Source organism: Bombina bombina, chromosome 4 (genome assembly GCF_027579735.1).
Source record: "Bombina bombina isolate aBomBom1 chromosome 4, aBomBom1.pri, whole genome shotgun sequence".
NCBI classification, from domain to species: Eukaryota; Metazoa; Chordata; class Amphibia; order Anura; family Bombinatoridae; genus Bombina; species Bombina bombina.
The window spans coordinates 971872706-971898635 of record NC_069502.1 but is presented as its reverse complement, the minus strand read 5'-3'; the positions used below and the strand labels follow the sequence as shown (position 1 = coordinate 971898635).

The 25930-nt window shown below is 38.5% G+C and overlaps 1 protein-coding gene across 2 annotated transcripts in view; it reads left to right on the top strand.

Annotated features, from left to right (window-relative positions):
* RALGAPA2 (Ral GTPase activating protein catalytic subunit alpha 2) overlaps positions 1-25930 on the top strand; it is a 1332894-nt gene that overhangs the window by 874985 nt on the left and 431979 nt on the right. For both annotated transcript variants that reach the window (XM_053712011.1, XM_053712010.1), the window contains 2 exons: positions 1492-2260; positions 2663-2734. In XM_053712011.1, the coding sequence (XP_053567986.1) occupies positions 1492-2260; positions 2663-2734 (841 nt within the window). The remainder of the gene's footprint in view (positions 1-1491; positions 2261-2662; positions 2735-25930) is intronic.

Genomic DNA, 25930 nt, shown 5'->3' with positions numbered 1-25930 from the left:
GTGAAAAAAACTGCTTTGAGACACATTAGGCATAGATCATCAATATCAAGTCAACTAGCCATCTTATTTTGACTTGACTTTGGGTGCATATCTTTTGCTTCTGTCTGTAAAATTACCTCTGCATATCCCAAAAGCTTGTTTAATTTAGTTTTCATGTTTATCCAAGCAAAGTTTATTCCTAGTATATCATATTTGTAATGCAGACAGCTTAACTGATTAAAACCTATTCACTTCTAATGGATTTGAATGCCTTTTGAAAGGAATCCAAAAACTACTAGAGCTGAATAAAGTTTTCTTTCATATGGGTGGTGAGAGGAAATTACTCTTCCTTACCACTAGGAAGGAGGCAAAGATTGCCGAAACCCAATAGCTCTATAAAACCCCTCCCACCTCACATGTACCTCCAATGTTAATTTGCCTACGCTGGAGGTGGTTGAAGAATTTTGGGAATCTTGAGGTTTGGGAATCTTTGCCGCCTCCTAGTGGTAAGGAAGAGTAATTCCCAGGAGGTAATGGATTGTGTACTGTCACCACCATGAAAGAAATTAATTTGTTACGTAAAACATAAATTATGCTTATCTGCTAAACGTTAATGAACTGAAATGTGGGAAAGTAAAGAGTTAATTAAATTGATGCTATTGTATCAGCTGCGAGAAATGCAGGTGACTAAAAAGGTTGGTATCTTTTATCTTTTAAATATGCTGTGTATTTTAAATATTAGTAGTAGTAGTGAACTTGATGTATGTATAATGGTTACTACTACAGAATGCAATTCAAGAAACGCAAAGCATCTCACCCGCCCTTTGCTGACATAAATGGCAAAAGCAGAACATAGCTAATACTAAATGCAACTTCACAGTTTGGTAACCATTAAATTATACTCTATATACTGTCTTATACAACATTTTACATTGTCTGATTGCTCTTAGTTTGCAGTTATTCCTACTTTGTGCCAGGGAAGGTAGAAATTGAAGACATCATGAAAGACCATTTCATTTTTGTTGTGGTTTACAAAGCATATATGTTTAGGAGACATAATTCAATCCCAAACAAATGTTTACTTGAAACATAGTTGGGTTGGACTTTCTAGTTATTGCAGTATTCATTCTCATTGGGTGAAAGAGAACAACTCCCACAGTTGTGCAATAGACAGGCCCCTTCACAAGTTTCACAACAAAGAGGAGCTTTATATTTACATTTTAAAATACTTTCTTATAGATTCAAACTGTAAAATGAGAATGGCACACAGTATCCCTTTAACGTTAATAAATAAATTAAAAAGATAGTAGTTTGGGGACACGCAAATAACAAATACTGAAACCCATATTCTGAAACAGATATAAGACATTTTTTAATACAGGATTTTATCATCTTACCACAATCATATTTATAACAAGAAAGGCTGTAAGCATCTTAAGTTTGTAAATGTCATTTAAATATTTTTTTAATTCTGAATTTTCTTTGTCCTCCCGTTTTATGTAACTGATACAGAGAAGAAAAGAAGGAATTTGGAGCTAATACCTTTAACTGCTCGTATGGTGATGACCCAGCTTGTTAACCATTTGGGCCACTTTCCTCTAAGCGGGGGCCCAGCCATTTTGCACAGCCTAATTAATGAGAACCAAGATAACCCTAATGTGGAGGCATCTGAACTTTCTAATGACGTTTTCAGAAGCCCCAACTTGCAGCTATTTGTATTCAATGATAGTGCTCTTATATCTTATCTGCAAATCCCAGCAGAAAATAATGTCAACAGAGATCCCTCAGGAGTACCGGGTGATGTTCGAATAATTGTTCGAGATATCTCAGGGAAGTATTCTTGGGATGGTGGTATCATGTATGGACCTTTAGAAGGCCACTCAGTAGCTAAAAAGGAAAGAAAAGCCCAAAAAGAACATTGTGGTCCTAAAGAACCACATCTTTTATCAAAGGATGTGATTGAAGGGGAAGAAGAGGATGCACTTGATACTCTTTTGGAAAGACTTGGTAATTTAAGTCCAGAGTGCCTACTTCACACAGACCGGAAGCTGAATGAACCTGTCTTGCCTCCTTTTGGTATGAGCCGTAATCAAGAGGAGGAAATGATTGACGCAATTACGAGACAAAGTGAACACGAGGCAGATCACATACAAAGGTGTAATTCCGACCTGAATGTGAAAGTTGCATGCCAGGAGGAGCCTAGTATTGCAGAGCCACAGGCACCATTTTATTTTTGTAGGCTTCTTTTGAATGACTTGGGGATGAACTCCTGGGAGCGAAGGTATGTTATAAGAAATTATTATACTTGTAGCTCTTACTTTATTAAAAAATAAAAGTTGTTAAACTGCACAATAAAGTTTAGACAACAGAAATTGGTACTGATTGTGGAGTTTGCCAAACATGTTATCAGCACAGATTAAAATCTATTTGAATGTCTTTTATAGCAAAGCAAGATTTTATTTTTAAAAGCATTGGGAACAAAAATAGGATTTTAAATCCTCAGATAATCTCCTTTTGAAATGCATTGCTTATAAGTAGTTATTTGAGAAAAATGAAAATTACCTGTAATTATTTGGTCAAAACGGTAAGCTCTGACATGCAATATATTGTGGCTTCCTAAACACTGATTTACATATGGTACAATTTAGAGTTTAAACTATTTTATTTCATTTTATTTCTGTAGGAAAAATTTCCATTTGCTGAAGAAAAATTCTAAGTTGTTGAGAGAATTGAAGAATCTAGATTCACGACAGTGGTAAGTAAAATGTTTCATTGTAGACATAAAAATATTTGATCAAATACTTTCATTCTTTGTATACTCAATTAATTTAAAGGGACAGTCTACTCCAGATATGTTATTGTTTAATAAAATAGATAATCCCTTTATTACTCAGTACCCAGTTTTGCATAACCAACTCTGTTATAATAATATACTTTTAACTCTGATTACTTTGTATCTAAGCCTCTGCAGACTGCCCCTTATCTCAGTTCTTTTGACAGACTTACATTTTAGCCAATCAGTACCCTCTTATAAGTAACTTCACAGGCACAATGTTATCTATATGGCGCACATGAACTAACACCCTCTAGCTGTGAAAAATTGTCAAATGCATTTAGATTAGGGAGAGGCCTTCAATGGTTTAGAAATTAGCATATGAGCCTACCTAGGTTTAGCTTTCAACTAAGAATACCGAGTGAACAAAGCAAATTTGATGGTAAAAGTGAATTGCAAAGTTGTTTAAAATTGCATGCCCTATCTGTATCATGATAGTTTATTTTTTACTAGACTGTCCCTTCAATAGCAACAGCATTTTTAGAGTAGGTTGTATTAAAAAAACAAAACAAACACGAAAAAAACCCACAGAGCTTTTGTTTTAAAAGGGGCATGAAAATGAAGATAGTGCAAGTCATTTTAAGAGACTTTTTTGACTGTTGTCATTGTCTCACCTGATGTGTTCAGCCAGCTCCCAGTAGTGCATTGCTTCTCTGGATCTGACTTTGTGGTTAACTGCTTTCCAGAGGTTAAACACACAGTTAAATGCTAGCAATAACACAGTATTATGCTCTGACGCATTAGAGCAATTTCTTTTTGCGCTTTTATGTCCCTTTAATTTCAGGGCTATTTATCAATTAACAAATCTGTTAGAGCATGCCATTTTTTTACTATAAACCCTGGTCTTCTGTGTATTTAACCCCCACACGGGGTTAAACACAAATGAAATGTTTCTCTCGGTACCTGCGGTGCATGGCAGGTCCTGAGCTGCGCCCGCCACTGATCCAGTTAGCAGTGCTAGTTGCATGACTCAGTTTATAACGTCATTTTTCTACTGTAACGGACCTTTCATTTTGACTTGTCTGCTATCTTCTTTTGTGATTCAAACAAAGCATTTCATTTTTTTTTAAAAAAGTTTCCCATTTACTTCTATTATCAAATTTGCTTTGTTCCCATGGTATTCTTTGTTGAAGAGATACCTAGGTAGGTATGTGGAGCACTACATGGCAGGAAGTTGTTCTGCCATCTAGTGCCCTTGCAAATGTAAGGCATTCTTGCAAAACTGCTGCCATAAAGTGCTCCAGAAATGTACAGGCTCCTAAGCATCAGTCCCTGCTTTTCAACAAAAGGTACCAAGAGAACGAATACAATTTGATGATAAAAGTACATTAGAAAGTAATTTTGTAGAATGAGAATGTTTTGTTATTTCACTGCATACCTTTTACAACATTTTGTTTTCCCTGTAACACATTTGCTGCCAATCAAGTCTGATTTGCAGTCAATGGGAGTGGGTGACAGGAGACTGGAACACATTTGTTCCCATAAAGTAGTACGTCCCCTACCACCATTTATTAGCATAATAACATTATCTTCTGAAATATACTTGTGTTTTCTATGGGGAATCTTTATTATTCATCTACCCTCCATGAAAAGGGAACGCGTTTTTTGGTTCAGGTGTAATTTAATTTGCCCTGAAACACTTCTTTACAGCAATGGGTTGTTGATCCATACGGTATATTTTTCATTAGGGTTAGAACTGTAAGAGAGTTCATTTGCTTGATTTGCTGAATAATTCATTTAAGGTACCGTAAACACAGGCTTTTTTTACATTTGTGAAAAATGAAAAGCGCACGTGTTACTGATATATACATATATTGTATGTAATTCTCTAAAATACGTTTTCCTTCTAATACCCCTCTGTATGGCTCTACTGCCTGATGTTATTTCAAAAAAGAAATTCAATGGGTTTTCTATTGGTTTCTGTGTTTTCTAAAATCACAGAAGAATAAGTATGTAGTATACCTGTATGCATTAGTTACAACTAAATATCTTTTATTTATAAGGAACATTCTCTATTTGACTATCCATCTGCCTATCTATCGCTACATAAATATATCCGCAATTAAGCATTGCCTTGCACAATATCTGCATAAAAATGAATGGTTTCAAAGTTTGAACAGAGACACAGGATCGGCGGTCCCCTGCTCCGCAGCTCCTTCCTCCAATCATGGCTCCCCCCCACCCCGAGCGTCCATCTCGTAAGGCCATGCCGTGATTGGAGGAAGCCGGTTTCGTCATTGCTGTGTAAGTACAGTATGAGAAGGATGGCCGATCCTGCATCACTGAAGAGAAAGGTAAGTATTTGCAAAATTACGCTGCAATATAAAGTTTCATGAATGAAAGTGCCCCTGATTTTAATAGTATTTTTAAAAAACGGGCACTAATTCATGAAAGTTTACATTCATGTTAAGCAATCGCCAGTTTCAGAGTTACAATACGTGACAAGGTAGCAAAATAAAGATTCATTGCAAGGTTCTCTCACTATATAAACTAAAACATTTTTAGGGCTTCCAATTTAAATTGTATGTCCCTGTAAAAACAAACACTTAATTATCCAGTGAAACACATTGATGTTTACGGTTTAATTAAAGGGACAGTAAAGTCATAACTAAACTTGGATTGGATAGAGCATGACATGTTTAACAGATTTCCAGTTTACTACTTGTATCATTTTTCTTGCTTCTCTTTGTTTCTAGGTGAGCTCTGGATTGTGTGGGCATGTCTTCATCCACCTGACAGCAGTGTTTGCAACAATATATATAGTTGCAAACACTGCTGCCATAGAATGATACAGACACATGCACAAGCTAGCTTTACTCTTCAACAAAGGATACCAAGAAGATGAAGCAAATTTTATAACAGAAGCAAATTGGAAAGTTGTTTAAAATTGCATGCTCTGCTTGAATCTTAAACATTTAGGGCCAGATTACAAGTGGAGCACTAATTTATCAAACGCCTGCAACCTGAAGTCAAAATAACCCCCAGATTGCCCCCAAATAAAGTATATTCTTTTATTTTAAAAAATAAAATAATGGGTTTTGTTTTTGTTTTTACTAAAAAAAAAACCTCCCAAAAGCAGATTTTGGGGGTTAAAGTTGGCAGGTCTGGGGTGTTAGAATAAAAAAACGGCACTGAAAAGGGCCTTTACATAGAGGTCTATGGGAACTGTTTGTTTCCTGTAAATATACAAGTATATGCTTATATACATATATATTTATGTGTATATACACATATTAACACATTTATATATATATATATATATATTTAAAATTGCTGCCTATAGCTGCTCATGTATGATGGCGTCACAAAAAAGCTCCCATTGGAGCTTATGGAAGCCCGCTCTCATGAGCACAATGCTTAGGTGCAATGCAAGCACGAGATCGGGCTCCCATTGCACCTAACTCGTAATACCAGCACACATTTGCGTGCACTGGGAGTGGCGGACTGAGACCAACCTGGGCCCCCGGGCAAAGTGTGACAGGGCCCCCCATCACCTCTTTGCTCCACCTACTTACCTCCTATGTCCCTCCCACTTTGTATGCCCCTCCCACTGCATATTCCCCTCCCACTTTGTATGCCCCTCCCTCACCATGTTTTTAATTGCCATATAAAGAGACAATTTTTTTTCCTAAAATATTTTTGAATAAGAACTAAATATTGTAAATTAACAAGTGTTTGTGCAAAAAATAACCCCCCCCCCCTGCCTATATGCACTACAGTATGGAGCAGAAAGTATTGAGGGGCAGAAAATGGGTTAAAATCACTTTTGTTTACTTATTACTGACAGATAAAGAGGTAAAATCATTCATTTGTATGTTACTGACAGCCAAGGGTTAAAATTAGTTATTAGTTATCAAAAATATACATCATAGGATTAACATTGGGGCTAAAATAGGTAGGACATTGTATTACCCAACTATCATTGTGCCCATCACGGAATGCCTAGTATATTGGTGAAGAACAGCTGGAGTCTGGATTTGAGGATATAAATAAAAAGATCCTTTTACTTACCCTTTGTCATGTGATCCTTGGTTGAAAAGTACATTTTAAATAAGGGAGTTATATGGTCTTTTAAAGGGACAGAAAAAGAAAATTAAATTATCATATTACAGATACTGCATGTCATTTTAAACAGTAATATTATCCCTCATAAGTGTCAGTAACACATAGCAGTAATATTATCCCTCATAGCTTTCAGTAACACATAGCAGTGATATTATCCCTCATAGCTGTCAATAACACATAGCAGTGATATCTCTCATAGCTGTCAGTAACACATAGCAGTGATAATATCCCTCATAGCTTTCAGTAATACATAACAGTGATATTATCCCTCATAGCTGTCAGTAACACATAACCGTGATATCCCTCATAGCTGTAAGTAACGCAGTGATATCTCTCATAGATGTCAGTAACACATAGCAGTGATATTATCCCTCATAGCTTTCATAAACACATAGCAGTGATATTATCCCTCATAGCTGTCAGTAACACACTGCAGTGATATTATCACTATTAGCTTTCAGTAACACATAAGTTATAGTATCCCTCATAGCTGTCAGTACACATACCAGTGATATTATCCCTCATAGCTGTCAGTAACACATACCAGTGATATTATCCCTCATAGCTTTCAGTAACACATAACAGTGATATTATCCCTCATAGCTTTCAGTAACACATGACAGTGATATTATCCCTCATAGTTGTCGTAACATGTAACAGTGATGTTATCCCTCATAGCTGTCAGTAGCAGTTATAGTATCCCTCATAGCTGTCAGTAGAAGTGATAGTATCCCTCATAGCTGTCAGTAACACATACCAGTGATATTATCCCTCATAGCTTTCAGAAACACACTGCAGTGATATTATCACTATTAGCTTTCAGTAACACATAAGTTATATTATCCCTCATAGCTGCCAGTAACACATAGCAGTGATATTATCCCTCATAGTTGTTGTAACATGTAACAGTGATGTTATCCCTCATAGCTGTCAGTAGCAGTGATAGTATCTCTCATAGCTGTCAGTAACACATACCATTGATATTATCCCTCATAGCTTTCAGTAACACATAACAGTGATATTATCCCTCATAGCTGTCAGTAACACATAACAGTGATATTATACCTCATAGCTGTCAGTAACACATAGCAGTGATATCTCTCGTAGCTGTCAGTAACACATACCATTGATATTATCCCTCATAGCTTTCAGTAACACATAACAGTGATATTATACCTCATAGTTGTCGTAACTTGTAACAGTGATGTTATCCCTCATAGCTGTCAGTAACACATACCAGTGATATTATCCCTCATAGCTTTCAGTAACACATAACAGTGATATTATCCCTCATAGCTTTCAGTAACACATAACAGTGATATTATCCCTCATAGCTGTCAGTAACACATAGCAGTGATATTATCCCTCATAGCTTTCAGTAACACATAGCAGTGATATTATCCCTCATAGCTTTCAGTAACACATAGCAGTGATATTATCCCTGATAGCTGTCAGTAACACATAGCAGTGATATTATCCCTCATAGCTGTCAGTAACACATAGCAGTGATATTATCCCTCATAGCTGCCAGTAACACATAACAGTGATATTATCCCTCATGTAACAGTGATGTTATCCCTCATAGCTGTCAGTAGCAGTTATAGTATCCCTCATAGCTGTCAGTAATACATACCAGTGATATTATCCCTCATAGCTTTCAGTAACACATAACAGTGATATTTTCCCTCATAGCTTTCAGTAACACATAACAGTGATATTTTCCCTCATAGCTGTCAGTAACACATAGCAGTGATATTATCCCTCATAGCTGCCAGTAACACATAACAGTGATATTATCCCTCATGTAACAGTGATGTTATCCCTCATAGCTGTCAGTGGCAGTGATAGTATCCCTCATAGCTGTCATTAATACATACCAGTGATATTATCCCTCATAGCTGTCAGTAACACATAACAGTGATATTATCCCTCATAGCTTTCAGTAACACATAACAGTGATATTATCCCTCATAGCTTTCAGTAACACATAGCGGTGATATTATCCCTCATAGCTGCCAGTAACACATAACAGTGATATTATCCCTCATAGCTGTCAGTAACACATAGCAGTGATATTATCCCTCATAGCTTTCAGTAACACATAACAGTGATATTATCCCTTATAGTTGTCGTAACATTTAACAGTGATGTTATCCCTCATAGCTGTGAGTAGCAGTGATAGTATCCCTCATAGCTGTCAGTAACACATACCATTGATATTATCCCTCATAACTTTCAGTAACACATAACAGTGATATTATCCCTCATAGCTGTCAGTAACACACGACAGTGATATTATCACTAATAGCTGTCAGTAACAGAGGTGATATTATCCCTCATAGCTGTCAGTAACACATAGCAGTGATATTATCCCTCATAGCTTTCATTAACACATAGCAGTGATATTATCCCTCATAGCTGTCAGTAACACATAACAGTGATATTATCCCTCATAGCTGTCAGTAACACATAGCAGTGATATTATCCCTCATAGCTTTCATTAACACATAGCAGTGATATTATCCCACATAGCAGAGATATTATCCCTCAGCTGTCAGTAACACATAGCAGTGATATTATCCCTCATAGCTTTCATTATCACATAGCAGTGATATTATCCCTCATAGCAGTGATATTATCCCTCATAGCTGTCAGTAACACATAGCAGTGATATTATCCCTCATAGCTTTCAGTAACACATAGCAGTGATATTATCCCTCATAGCTGTCAGTAACACATAACAGTGATATTATCCCTCATAGCTGTCAGTAACACATAGCAGTGATATCTCTCATAGCTGTCAGTAACACATGCCATTGATATTATGCCTCATAGCTTTCAGTAACACATAACAGTGATATTATCCCTCATAGTTGTTGTAACATGTAACAGTGATGTTATCCCTCATAGCTGTCAGTAGCAGTGATAGTATCCCTCATAGGTGTCAGTAATACATACCAGTGATATTATCCCTCATAGCTGTCAGTAACACATAACAGTGATATTATCCCTCATAGCTGTCAGTAACACATAACAGTGATATTATCCCTCAGCTGTCAGTAACACAACAGTTATATTATCCCTCATAGCTGTCAGTAACACATAGCAGTGATATCTCTCATAGCTGTCAGTAACACATACCATTGATATTATCCCTCATAACTTTGAGTAACACATAGCAGTGATATTATCCCTCATAGTTGTCGTAACATGTAACAGTGATGTTATCCCTCAGAGCTGTCAGTAGCAGTGATAGTATCCCTCATAGCTGTCAGTAACAGATAGCAGTGATATTATCACTAATAGCTGTCAGTAACAGATAGCAGTGATATTATCCCTCATAGCTGCCCGTAACACATAACAGTGATATTATCCCTCATTGCTGTCAGTAACACATAGCAGTGATATTATCCCTCATAGCTTTCAGTAACACATAACAGTGATATTATCCCTCATAGTTGGCTTCCTGTAGGAGGAGGAGCTAACAGGTGCACGAGAATGTGGCGTGTTACCTGTCGGAGCTCACCGAAGAACTAACTCCAGCCAAGGTCCGTTGTTGGAGCGCTTTGATTGCTCCCTAGGACACGACCCTACCTCTATCAGGGTTTTGACTTGGAAGCACCATAATAGCCGTCCATAGGCTCACTCGCTAGAGCCACAGACGAAGTACTGGATACACGTATACCATACTCAGATGAGAACGGTGCATTGCTGGCAACCAAGGTTAACAGTACAGCAGAAGAGGCACGGTCTAAACCCCGGTTCCGGATCCATCTACGTGCCTCTTTGCATTAAGGGGCAAGGACCAGTAGCCCATAAAGCGGTTCAGGTGCAGGAGACAAGGAATATCCTGAGAAACGTCAAGACTTCCTGGCTGTTGCTCCCGTCGGCGGGCGGTCAGAGCAAGTGGGCGGTCCGCAGTGAAGAGCAATCTCACAGCGAGTGTAAGCACGCCGCGGATTTACAACAGCCCAGGCCCACGCTGTGGGCGTCTGTACCTGATAATTCAGCTCACCTATTCACTTGAACTCTCCCGCTGTGAGTCGCAGTCTACGAGAGTACCAGCAGAGTAAAACTGGCATTGGATATCTATGCTCTGGGGCTCACTGGTGGCTGTATGCCATGACAGCGGCATCAAAGAAGTACTGAAGCTCTGCTACCAACGCCTCCCAAGTCTGGATGACACAGCATAGAATACCCGGGAGAGTCACCTATGGACGTTGAGTAGATATGCTGCCTGCTTCAATATAACCGCTTGCTCTTAGGGTAAGATCTCTAAAGTCTCTATAATAATATCTGTTGCCTCAAAAGTGACACCGGTTGCCTATCTCTACCCCAAAAGTGATACTGACTGTCTGTCTATCTCGGCATTGTCATATCCTCCACGTTACACCACTTAGCTCTTGTAAGAAAAGTTATGCTTTGTGCTGTCTCTACATGTGAACACTCAGTCTGATGCCTGCTCACTACTAAAGAGACACTTCTGTCTTCTGAAGGATATCTAATATACTATAGACATCATACCCTCTCCCCAGCAGTAAAATCGGTATTGCTGTAAAAGCCCTGGGTACTGCACATTTGCAATCAGAGACATATCTGCAATATATTTTTTGGGCTGCAATACACTCTATCTGTACTAGCCCCCTATCAAATAGGGACTCTCAGGGATATTTGTGATATATGCAACCAGACTGCTGCTGGCAAACTTTAAAGAGACACTCGTCAAATACAGCCTTGCATTAAGGTCTGCAATATCTACGCGGATAACACTAGCCTACTAAAATCGCAATCAGCACGGCTAGAACTTCTAAAGCCCACAAGTACTTTCTATTGTTACTTCTATTTTGCCTTCCCATTTGGGCTATATCTATCTGAAGCCTATACATATGTATACGAAGAGAGAAGCGCTCTACCAGGAACGAACAACAGCTCAGTGGCTTGTTCTATGGCGATTTACCACCCGGAAGCAGCCTCTTTTAGACCAGTGTGCTTTTCACAGAAGAAACTTTCCTGAAGTATATCAGTCTGATCCCGCCAAGTAAGGTCAGTCCAGCCCCGAAATACCAGGCAATTGTCCTCTGAACAAGGAACATGACAACCCCAGACGATCGTTTCGGCCTCCTATGGGCCTCGTCAGTGAGGTGCAGCCACATTCCTCTAAGCACACTGGGCAAGGAGTCCACGTCTGGTTTCCCCCATCACCCATAGGGACACTTCCCCAGGGTCATAATAATTTGCATACAAAGAGAGAAGCGCTCTACCAGGAACGAACAACAGCTCAGTGGCTTGTTCTATGGCGATTTACCACCCGGAAGCAGCCTCTTTTAGACCAGTGTGCTTTTCACAGAAGAAACTTTCCTGAAGTATATCAGTCTGATCCTGCCAAGTAAGGTCAGTCCAGCCCCGAAATACCAGGCAATTCTCCTCTGAACAAGGAACATGACAACCCCAGACGATCGTTTCGGCCTCCTATGGGCCTCGTCAGTGAGGTGCAGCCACATTCCTCTAAGCACACTGGGCAAGGAGTCCACGTGTGGTTTCCCCCATCACCCATAGGGAGACTTCCCCAGGGTCATAATAATTTGCATACGAAGAGAGAAGCGCTCTACCAGGAACGAACAACAGCTCAATGGCTTGTTCTATGGCGATTTACCACCCGGAAGCAGCCTCTTTTAGACCAGTGTGCTTTTCACAGAAGAAACTTTCCTGAAGTATATCAGTCTGATCCCGCCAAGTAAGGTCAGTCCAGCCCCGAAATACCAGGCAATTCTCCTCTGAACAAGGAACATGACAACCCCAGACGATCGTTTCGGCCTCCTATGGGCCTCGTTAGTGAGGTGCAGCCACATTCCTCTAAGCACACTGGGCAAGGAGTCCACGTCTGGTTTCCCCCATCACCCATAGGGAGACTTCCCCAGGGTCATAATAATTTGCATACGAAGAGAGAAGCGCTCTACCAGGAACGAACAACAGCTCAGTGGCTTGTTCTATGGCGATTTACCACCCGGAAGCAGCCTCTTTTAGACCAGTGTGCTTTTCACAGAAGAAACTTTCCTGAAGTATATCAGTCTGATCCCGCCAAGTAAGGTCAGTCCAGCCCCGAAATACCAGGCAATTCTCCTCTGAACAAGGAACATGACAACCCCAGACGATCGTTTCGGCCTCCTATGGGCCTCGTCAGTGAGGTGCAGCCACATTCCTCTAAGCACACTGGGCAAGGAGTCCACGTCTGGTTTCCCCCATCACCCATAGGGAGACTTCCCCAGGGTCATAATAATTTGCATACGAAGAGAGAAGCGCTCTACCAGGAACGAACAACAGCTCAGTGGCTTGTTCTATGGCGATTTACCACCCGGAAGCAGCCTCTTTTAGACCAGTGTGCTTTTCACAGAAGAAACTTTCCTGAAGTATATCAGTCTGATCCCGCCAAGTAAGGTCAGTCCAGCCCCGAAATACCAGGCAATTCTCCTCTGAACAAGGAACATGACAACCCTAGACGATCGTTTCGGCCTCCTATGGGCCTCGTCAGTGAGGTGCAGCCACATTCCTCTAAGCACACTGGGCAAGGAGTCCACGTCTGGTTTCCCCCATCACCCATAGGGAGACTTCCCCAGGGTCATAATAATTTGCATACGAAGAGAGAAGCGCTCTACCAGGAACGAACAACAGCTCAATGGCTTGTTCTATGGCGATTTACCACCCGGAAGCAGCCTCTTTTAGACCAGTGTGCTTTTCACAGAAGAAACTTTCCTGAAGTATATCAGTCTGATCCCGCCAAGTAAGGTCAGTCCAGCCCCGAAATACCAGGCAATTCTCCTCTGAACAAGGAACATGACAACCCCAGACGATCGTTTCGGCCTCCTATGGGCCTCGTTAGTGAGGTGCAGCCACATTCCTCTAAGCACACTGGGCAAGGAGTCCACGTCTGGTTTCCCCCATCACCCATAGGGAGACTTCCCCAGGGTCATAATAATTTGCATACGAAGAGAGAAGCGCTCTACCAGGAACGAACAACAGCTCAGTGGCTTGTTCTATGGCGATTTACCACCCGGAAGCAGCCTCTTTTAGACCAGTGTGCTTTTCACAGAAGAAACTTTCCTGAAGTATATCAGTCTGATCCCGCCAAGTAAGGTCAGTCCAGCCCCGAAATACCAGGCAATTCTCCTCTGAACAAGGAACATGACAACCCCAGACGATCGTTTCGGCCTCCTATGGGCCTCGTCAGTGAGGTGCAGCCACATTCCTCTAAGCACACTGGGCAAGGAGTCCACGTCTGGTTTCCCCCATCACCCATAGGGAGACTTCCCCAGGGTCATAATAATTTGCATACGAAGAGAGAAGCGCTCTACCAGGAACGAACAACAGCTCAGTGGCTTGTTCTATGGCGATTTACCACCCGGAAGCAGCCTCTTTTAGACCAGTGTGCTTTTCACAGAAGAAACTTTCCTGAAGTATATAAGTCTGATCCCGCCAAGTAAGGTCAGTCCAGCCCCGAAATACCAGGCAATTCTCCTCTGAACAAGGAACATGACAACCCTAGACGATCGTTTCGGCCTCCTATGGGCCTCGTCAGTGAGGTGCAGCCACATTCCTCTAAGCACACTGGGCAAGGAGTCCACGTCTGGTTTCCCCCATCACCCATAGGGAGACTTCCCCAGGGTCATAATAATTTGCATACGAAGAGAGAAGCGCTCTACCAGGAACGAACAACAGCTCAGTGGCTTGTTCTATGGCGATTTACCACCCGGAAGCAGCCTCTTTTAGACCAGTGTGCTTTTCACAGAAGAAACTTTCCTGAAGTATATCAGTCTGATCCCGCCAAGTAAGGTCAGTCCAGCCCCGAAATACCAGGTAATTCTCCTATACATATGTATGTTTAGACGTATATTAATATCGCAGGATTACACTGTTAGGTATCCTTTTAGTGTTAAGCAATTGTGTCAAAAGGCCTATAACTTCTTTTTTTCTCCAGGAACAAAGAATATAAAAACAGAAAAATACTGCTCTAATCTATATCCTGCTATTTCCTAGAGTTCAAAAGCAAGCAAGTAAAATGTATATTGCTGTCTAGGAATACTAGCAGTTGCTACTAAGTGTGGCAACTTAAGTCTCAAAGTTTCCTGTTATAAGTTTATTTTTAAATTTTGCTACAATGAGTGCTCTGAGTATACAATGTTAAGCATATTGTACTGCTAATGTTACATATGTTGCAGAATATTGCCAGTCAAGAAGGGGAATTTATGTTGACTTAACGTAATTATGTGCTGTATGTTCTGATTAGATCAGACAATAAGGATATGTAATATGGTGGTAAAAGAGCTGTTCCTATTTTTTTGTAAGAATCTAACCATAACCATATCTAAGCGTGAATTTGAAGGCACTTGTTAAATAAGAGAATTTCAGACCTTCTGTTCCTGTTACTATTTTACTATACATTTATCTCAGGGCCTGGTCACGTAACTCACATAGATTATTGTTCACTTTTTTCTTATTTCTAATATACATTAAAATGTTATATATTTCCCCACCTGGGGACGCATTCCACAAACACTAAACCTAAAAAAAAAAAAAAAAAAAAAAAAAAAGCTAAGACTTGTTTTTTCCAGGTTTTCACTGCCCCCATCACTTTTTTTTACTTATTTTTTGTATGACCTTCCTCTGCCCCGCCCTCACCAACACGAGAAATTTATGGAAAGATTTCTCCTCCCGCACAGCACACCACCTCAGACCATGCCCCCAAAAAGTAAGGACAGAAGGCCACGTACATCTGACATTATGACAGAAAATATTAGCGAAGGTTTAAGCACAAAGACAGACCTACAGCTCTTAATTACCCAACTCAGTGACATTTTCCTTCCACAATTTGAACATATCAAAATCCAAATCTCTAGTCTGTCGTCAGAATAAAAAGTATTTGCTAACAGACTTTCAGAAGCAGAAGACAGAATTTCAGAAGTGGAAGATATAACTAATAACCAGTCCCAAAAAATCTCAGAATTAGAAAAGAAAAATATAAGCCTGACTGCCAGGTTAGATGACCTTGAGGACCGCTCAAGGCGGAATAACTTAAAAATCATAGGCGTTCCTGAGTCAGATCACTCTAAAGACCTATTACATTTTGCTGCAACAATACTGCCCCAAGCTCTAGGGGTAGAATACTCTCAATTACCAATATCGATAGAACGGGCCCACAGATTGGGTCCCCCTAGAAGCAGAGCAAATGGTAAAAACATTCATAGACCAATCCTGATAAAGTTCTTACATTTCCAAGATAAAATAAGTATGCTTCGTCTATATAGGAAAATAGATAATTTTCATATTGAAGATAACAGAATTTTAATATTCCAAGACTACTCTGCTGATACTACTTTCAGGAGGAAAGAAATGGCCCCTTTCTGTACCAAGTTAATCAAAGAGGGTTTCCTAGCTAAATTAGTGTACCCTGCAAGAATTATTATAGAAGAAAAGGAAGGCATAGTCAGACTAGATAATATAGAAGAAGCTAAAGGCTATTTTAAAGATCACAAGCTAACACTTACATAAGGACTGGGATAACTATAAAATAGAGTTTATCTGTGTTTTTTAGTTAGGGCACTACTGCGCTTGCTTATAATGGAAATGGTGTCTCAATATTTAGAGTTAAGAATGTTAATTACTAAGTCAACTTATAGGCTGCTCCTGCGGCCAAAAGTGTACCAGGCTTCGCCTGACAAGGTGTCTGTTGTAAATAATCTCTGCTTGGAATCTTTTTTGTGTTTTTTGGGGTTTTTTTAAATTTTTTTTTTGTGTTCTGTTTTGTTTTCGCCCTGTTCTGTTTGGGTTAATTTTTTTTTACCCTCCTCCCCTCTTCCCCCACCCCCCCCCAGTCTGCCCTAGTTTCCCCCCTAAACCTTTCTTAATTCTGGTACAATATATTGATTAGATGAAGGGCAATATTAGGTTGTTATCATGGAACGTGGGTGGCATCACCTCCCCAATCAAGAGGAAAATAATAATCAGACAATTGGGTAAGCATAACCCTGATATAGCCTTAATACAAGAAACACATTTAAAACAAGAGGAAGCTATCAAGCTCAAATGTAAATGGGTAGGGGAGGTGATTGCCACCCCCTGTTCTAGAAGGAAAAAGGGAGTAGCTATCCTATTAAATATAAAACTTACATATAATATTATAAAAGTATCACTAGACCCTGAGGAGAGATGGGTCCTCCTTGAGTTGCAGGTCGAGGATTTCAAAATGGTGATCTGCAATGTCTACGGACCTAATAAAGCAGACCCTACTTTCTGGAATAGTTTAGTTTTTATGTTAACTAATTTTATGGATCAGAATATTGTTTTAGCGGGTGATTTTAACCTAATACCATCAGAAGCCTTAGACAAATTTAGTTCTAGGAACTCCACTTTCTCTGGCCAGAAGGCTAAAATATTTAAGCAAATATGCAAAAACTTGAAATTACATGATATCTGGCGCCTACAATTTCCTTATATGAAGTCTTTTACCTGCAACTCGAAGACCTATGGTTCCTTATCGTGAATAGATTTCTTTTTGATATCCAGCTCCATGATTAAATTAGAGACTCAAACTAAGATATTTGATATCTTGATATCTGACCATGCAATTATTTTCCTAGATATACATTTACACCCTCCCCAGAGAAATGATAGAAATAATTTTTTCTTTCCAAAATATCTAGTAAATAATTTGGAATTCAATAATTGGTTAATACATAAATGGAAAGAATTTGCTTTTCTAAATAGATCATACAGAGAAAAAACTGAAATATTTTGGGAAACCGCAAAGGCTTACCTAAGAGGTGAGATTAAAGCCTATATTTATGCAGTTGAGGGAAAATCAGCTCTCTAACCAGGTCCAGAACGCATATCGTAAATATATAAACAATCCTTCTAGGATATTACGAGATAAATACAATGGGGCCAGAACAGAAAGGGATATTTTCATTAAGCAGAAAGTCGCTTGGGAAGAACTAAAGATAAGTGCCAAATATAAAGGCCAATACGGGAAGTCAGCTAAGTTTTTATCTAGATTAGATAAAACAAAGAAAAAATCTAATGTAATAGAGGCTATCTATGATGGGACAGAAAGAGTAACAGATCAAACTAAAATTCAAAATGTATTTTTTCAATTTTACCAAAACCTTTATGCTGCCAAAGAAATAAACGCCAACAATAAAGTCAATTTTTGGCATAAAATCTGCCTTCCTAAATTAGCACAAGAAATGGCCAAAGATTTAAATAGCCCAATAACCCGAGAAGAAGTAGTGGAAGCTATTAAAAATGCTAAACTTAATAAAGCCCCGGGCCCAGACCAAATTCCGGCAGAAATGTACAAAATTCTCAAAATGGAGATAACAGATGTCTTAGTACAATTATTTAACGGTTATTTTATTGAGGGGCAAAATATGTCAAAGTATTTCTCTGAGTCTACAATTTCACTGATACTGAAAAAGGGCAAATCGGCATTAGATCCTAAGTCATATAGACCTATTTCACTGCTCAATCTAGACTATAAGCTACTAACCCACATTATGGCCAACAGACTGAAAAAATGTTTAGATCCTATTATACATCCTGATCAGGTGGGTTTCATGCACCAAAGATCCCCAACCAAAAATACACGGAAGGTAGCACTAGTACTAGAATATCTATGGAATAAACTCTCCGAAAAAAGAATAATTAATCAGGATATTGCGATAACAATACATGCCGAAAAGGCATTTGATGCTATAATATGGGACCATCTGTTCACCACGCTAGCACAATTTGGCTTTACAGGTCAATTTCCTAAATTTGTTAAAACTATATATGACTACCCGAGATCAAACATTAATAAACGGTAGCTATACTGCAAAACTTACACTATGTAGGGGGACGAGGCAAGGCTGTCCACTCTCCCCGTTATTATTTAATGTGGCCATAGAACCACTGGCTATAATGATGCGCCAAGAGCTCCAAGGAATTAAGCTCGGGGAACAAAAACTTGTACTATCTCTATATGCGGACGATCTGCTCTTATATATTAAAAACACAAAGAAAAATATACCACAGGCTTTAAAGATTATCGATCTGTTTGGTTCTATCTTGGGCTATAAAATTAACGCTAATAAGTCTGAAATTCTATGGATTAATAAAAACAAAGATAGTCTTCAAGAACATCCCTTTCAAGAATCCCTTAGTATTAAATATTTAGGAATATATTTCCACGCCGACCCCAAACAATGGTACAGACTAAACTATGTTCCTTTTTTTAAAAAAACGTCAGAGAAACTCTTACAATGGAGCGCCTTTCCTATTTCTTTATCTGCCAAAATATAGATTATTAAGCCTATCTTACTCCCTAAACTGATGTATATTATGCAAAACATTCCGCTGTTCATCCTGTCTCACGACAATAAAAGGTTCAACGCAGAATGTGCCAAATTTCTATGGAATAACAAAAGACATATGCTATCTATAGCCAAACTCACACCAAGACTGGAAGAAGGAGGCCTATCTTTCCCTGATATCAAAAAGTATAACTTGGCTATATTAGCCCGTTTTGCAATTGATTGGCTATCAGAAGCTAGCTATCTCTCACTGTTATCTATAGAGGAAAATCTGAGCGCACCTTTTTCCCTTAAAGCCCTATTGCACTGCCCGATGAAACAACTACCAGACCATATCAAACATTTAAAGACACTATCTAATACTATTGAAGCATGGCAAAAACTTAATACAATGCTCAAAGTTAATTTTGAGATTTCCCCATTTCTCCCGATACAAGGTAACCCACAATTTATACCTGGACTATCCTATGAAGTTTATAAGACTTGGAAGCATAAAGGTCTACTCTATGTAAATCAATGTCTAAATAATATGTCCCAGATAAGAACGTTTGAGGATATTGCCAGAGAATTCTCTTTACCCAACAAGAATTTCTTTGCTTATCTTCAGATCAGACATTATATAGCAGGAATTAACAAATCAAATCCAGACGTGAATGGATGGGGGGAAGTTGAAAAATATATAGTAAGTTACAAGTCAGGCAAACATAGCATAGCTCTTTTATATAAAATTATGCTGGATAAGCAGGCCCAAATGTTTAGGGATAACTAGTCCAGAAGTGGAATGTTTCCTTTACGGATTTTTCTGCAGAATCTTTAAACGTAAGCTACAAATGGGTGCAAGGTGCAAATATTCCGTCAACCTGGAAAGAATTGCATATAAAATTACTTAATAATTCTTACTTGACCCCCTGGAAACTATCTAAGTGGTACCCTAACACTGCAGAAAAATGCCCAAGATGTAATAACTCTCATGCAGATATCATTCATTGTTTCTGGAATTGTCCCAAAATAGTCCAGTTCTGGAGAAAAGTGGGATTTTGGCTTAACAAGGCTCTAGATGTCAGGTTAAAAATCCAAGCTAATCATATCTTTTTTTCTCTACAATATGGACCATAATAGAGCTAACACTAACCTTATTAACACGGCAATTATGCTTGGTCGTAATCTCATATTAAAAGACTGGAAAAATAGAAAAGCTCCCACAATGGGCTGTTTTATAAATATGATACACGCCCAGATAATTTTTGAACAACTGAATATAGCTCCTTTCGAAGAGAAAAGGGTCAAAACTTTCTTTATGAAATGGCTAATAGTTATTTTGTCCTATCCACTGGCTATTTAGTTTCTACTCGTTCGTAACTTGCGCAGATCGGAATTTTTTGAGACATTGATCCTTTCTAATGTCTTCCCAAACGAATGGTACTGAATATATTTCAAGTCTAGAAAGAAAAGGAAGGGGAAAGTGAATAGCCAGTTCTAGGTTTATATTGAGTAGAAATAAAGTTAAGAATCTAATCTGAGGTGGGGGAGGTGTGAGAGGGGAGGGGATCCCCCCCTTTTTTTCTTTTTTTTTCTTTTGTCTTATTGTCTGTTCTTACTGTGTGTTTACTTTTTTCTGTTTATTATTTCTATCATAAAACTCCCAATTCGGTATGAAATATAGCTACTGGAACTTTACAGGGACACTGTAAAAGTTTGTTTTCTTTTTTTCCTCTCTTTGAAGGTCCAATGTTAGGAGGTGCATTTACATAGATGTTGCACTAATTATAAGTGGTTATAAGACATGTACAAAGCTCTGACTATATAAAGATGTGGTGAAATCATCTCTAAATGCTTTATAGTATTGTATATATAAGAATTTAGCATCCTCTGGATTTTCTTTAATTTGTTTCCCTGTGCTTTCTATGTTATATGAATTGTATACCGAACTGGTCAATAAAGATAAATTTAAAAAAAAAAAAAAAAATCCCTCATAGTTGTCGTAACATTTAACAGTGATGTTATCCCTCATAGCTGTCAGTAGCAGTGATAGTATCCCTCATAGCTGTCAGTAACACATACCAGTGATTTTATCCCTCATAGCTGTCAGTAACACACGGCAGTGATATTATCACTAATAGCTGTCAGTAACAGATAGCAGTGATATTATCCCTCATAGCTGTCAGTAACACATAACAGTGATATTATCCCTCATAGCTTTCAGTAACACATAGCAGTGATATTATCCCTCATAGCTTTCATTAACACATAGCAGTGATATTATCGCTCATAGCTGTCAGTAACACATAGCAGTGATATTATCCCTCATAGCTGTCAGTAAAACATAAGTGATATTATCCCTCATAGTTTTCAGTAACACATAACAGTGATATTAACCCTCATAGCTGCCAGTAACACACGACAGTGATATTATCACTAATAGCTGTCAGTAACAGATAGCAGTGATATCCCTCATAGCTTTCATTAACACATAGCAGTGATATTATCCCACATAGCAGTGATATTATCCCTCAAAGCTGTCAGTAACACATAGCAGTGATATTATCCCTCATAGCTTTCAGTAACACATAGCAGTGATATTATCCCTCATAGCTGTCAGTAACACATAACAGTGATATTATCCCTCATAGCTGTCAGTAACACATAGCAGTGATATTATCCCTCATAGCTGCCAGTAACACATAACAGTGATATTATCCCTCATGTAACAGTGATGTTATCCCTCATAGCTGTCAGTAGCAGTGATAGTATCCCTCATAGCTGTCAGTAATACATACCAGTGATATTATCCCTCATAGCTTTCAGTAACACATAGCAGTGATATTATCCCTCATAGCTGCCAGTAACACATAACAGTGATATTATCCCTCATAGCTGCCAGTAACACATAACAGTGATATTATCCCTCATGTAACAGTGATGTTATCCCTCATAGCTGTCAGTAGCAGTGATAGTATCCCTCATAGCTGTCAGTAATACATACCAGTGATATTATCCCTCATAGCTGTCAGTAACACATAGCAGTGATATTATCCCTCATAGCTGCCAGTAACACATAGCAGTGATATTATCCCTCATAGCTTTCAGTAACACATAACAGTGATATTATCCCTCATAGTTGTCGTAACATTTAACAGTGATGTTATCCCTCATAGCTGTCAGTAGCAGTGATAGTATCCCTCATAGCTGTCAGTAATACATACCATTGATATTATCCCTCATAACTTTCAGTAACACATAACAGTGATATTATCCCTCATAGCTGTTAGTAACACACGACAGTGATATTATCACTAATAGCTGTCAGTAACAGATAGCAGTGATATTATCCCTCATAGCTGTCAGTAACACATAGCAGTGATATTATCCCTCATAGCTGTCAGTAACAGATAGCACTGATATTATCCCTCATATCACTGCTATTTGTTACTGAAAGCTATGAGGGATAATATCACTGTTACATGAGGGATAATATCACTGTTATGTGTTACTGGCAGCTATGAGGGATAATATCACTGCTATGTGTTACTGACAGCTATGAGGGATAATATCACTGTTATGTGTTACTGACAGCTATGAGGGATATCACTGCTATGTGTTACTGAAAGCTATGAGGGATAATATCACTGCTATGTGTTACTGAAAGCTATGAGGGATAATATCACTGCTATGTGTTAATGAAAGCTATGAGGGATAATATCACTGCTATGTGTTACTGAAAGCTATTATCCCTCATAGCTTTCATTAACACATAGCAGTGATATTATCGCTCATAGCTGTCAGTAACACATAGCAGTGATATTATCCCTCATAGCTGTCAGTAAAACATAACAGTGATATTATCCCTCATAGCTTTCAGTAACACATAACAGTGATATTATCCCTCATAGCTGTCAGTAACACTCGACAGTGATATTATCACTAATAGCTGTCAGTAACAGATAGCAGTGATATTATCCCTCATAGCCGTCAGTAACACATAGCAGTGATATTATCCCTCATAGCTTTCATTAACACATAGCAGTGATATTATCCCACATAGCAGTGATATTATCCCTCATAGCTGTCAGTAACACATAGCAGTGATATTATCCCTCATAGCTTTCAGTAACACATAGCAGTGATATTATCCCTCATAGCTTTCAGTAACACATAGCAGTGATATTATCCCTCATAGCTGCCAGTAACACATAACAGTGATATTATCCCTCATGTAACAGTGATATTATCCCTCATAGCTGTCAGTAACACATAACAGTGAAAATTAGAAAAGCGATAATTAAGACTAAACTAAATAAGGCAGCAGGCCCTGACGGCTTTCCAGCTGAATTCTTCAAAATCTTGTTGGAGGAGATAATAGAGACTTTAGAAAAACTCTTTAATAATTACTATATTAATGATCAACAAATCTCAAAAAATTTTACTGCGGCGAACATCTCTCTAATTCTTAAAAAAGATAAAGACCCGGAAGATCCTGCATCTTATAGACCTATATCTGTTCTCAATACAGACTATAAAATCTTAACTTCAATTATAGCTTCCAGGCTCTCGATCTCCTTCGACAAGATAATTCATTCTGATCAAACGGGCTTTATGACAACCAGGAACTCTTCAAAAAGTATTCGTAAAGTTTTAACGTGTATAGATTATATATATAATATCGACCAACCTCAACATACTCAATCAAAACAAGATACCGCTTTAATTAGTCTTGACACCGAAAAAGTGTTTGATTCCATTACATGGAATCATTTGTTTAGAGCGCTCGAACAGTTTGGCTTCAGGAATCAATTTATCCGATTCATACATAATATATATAGAAACCCAATCTCATATCTACTAGTTAATTCTAAGATCTCCCCATCTTTGACATTAGGCAGAGGTACTAGGCAAGGTTGCCCACTGTCCCCTTTTCTTTTTAATATAGCTCTAGAACCGTTAGCAATTTGGCTCAGGGACTCAATGGATGGTATCAGAGTTGGCTCGCAAGTCTTAAAACTTCTAATCTATGCAGATGACCCCTTGATATTCTTGGGAGATCCTGCCCAGGAAATTCTGATGATCTTAAATAGTCTTAACATCTTTAGTTCTTTTTCGGGCTATAAAATTAATTCAAAGAAAAGTGAACTAATGTGGATTAAAAAGGATAGCCATGTTAAATTTAATTTCCCGTTCAAAATATCGGACAGATTTAAATATTTAGGTATCTATCTTCACTCGAATCCCAATTTTTGGTATAAGTTAAATATCCCCCCTCTCATTCAGAAAATTGAAATTGACCTAGAAAACTGGACCTCATTACCTATTTCAGTTTCGGCCCGTGTTCGTATCATTAAGACAATCATATTTCCCTGATTATTATATCCATTACAGAATTTACCTTTATCTCTTCGGTTGATCAACGTAAATTATATTCTATTTTTTCCAGATTTATCTGGAAAAATAAGAAACCACGTATTGCGCTCAGGAAATTAATGAACTCACGTGACTCCGCGGGACTTGCATTACCAAACATACAACTTTATAATATTGCATGTTTAGCCAAAATTGCTATAGATTGGTTAGCTGATACGAATATTTTTTCTTGCTCGGTAATGGAAAATTATATGTCATCCCCCTTCTCTGTCAAAGCTAGTTTGCACTTTACACAAAGGGAATTACCCTCTAAGATTAAGCGGCTGATAACTATAAATAATATTATCAAAGCTTGGCAGAAATTTTGTACACTTATAAGACTTGACTTCTCTTTTTCTGAATTCCTTCCAATAATTGGTACGATTGACTTTTCCCCAGGTTATTCTCAGGCAGTTTTTCAGGAGTGGGCTGCTAAAGGGCTCAATAATTTTTATCAAATCTTTCATGATGATGGTTATATACATTCATTTGAGTCCTTGGTTACGCAATTTGGGTTACCCAGACAGGATATGTTTGCCTATTTTCAATTAAGACACTATCTTAATAATCATAGCTGGGAGTCAGGTCGGTGTTTGGCATGGTCCGATATCAAAAAATGTATTTTGAAAATTTAAAGCAGGATTATCTTCGATCTCCCTTATATATGATATTATGCTCAATAAACAGAACTTACTTAGCATGAATAGTATTGCTGCCTCATGGTCACAGGATTGCCCGAACTTGGAAGACGGAAAAATAAAAGCCAGTTGTATCCTGGTAAATAATTGCCGAATTCCCTCAAGCTGGAAAGAGTCACATTTCAAAATTATAAACAGATCATACATAACGCCTTACAGGCTGTCAAAAATGTATATGGCACAATCTTCTAAATGCCCTCGTTGTTCATACCCAAGGGCCGATTTATTACATATGTTTTACTATTGTCCTAAATTAAAACAATTATGGAATAAACTCTCTTTCTTTCATGTAATTAGCAAGAGTCCATGAGCTAGTGACGTATGGGATATACATTCCTACCAGGAGGGGCAAAGTTTCCCAAACCTCAAAATGCCTATAAATACACCCCTCACCACACCCACAATTCAGTTTTACAAACTTTGCCTCCGATGGAGGTGGTGAAGTAAGTTTGTGCTAGATTCTACGTTGATATGCGCTCCGCAGCAAGTTGGAGCCCGGTTTTCCTCTCAGCATGCAGTGAATGTCAGAGGGATGTGAGGAGAGTATTGCCTATTTGAATGCAGTGATCTCCTTCTACGGGGTCTATTTCATAGGTTCTCTGTTATCGGTCGTAGAG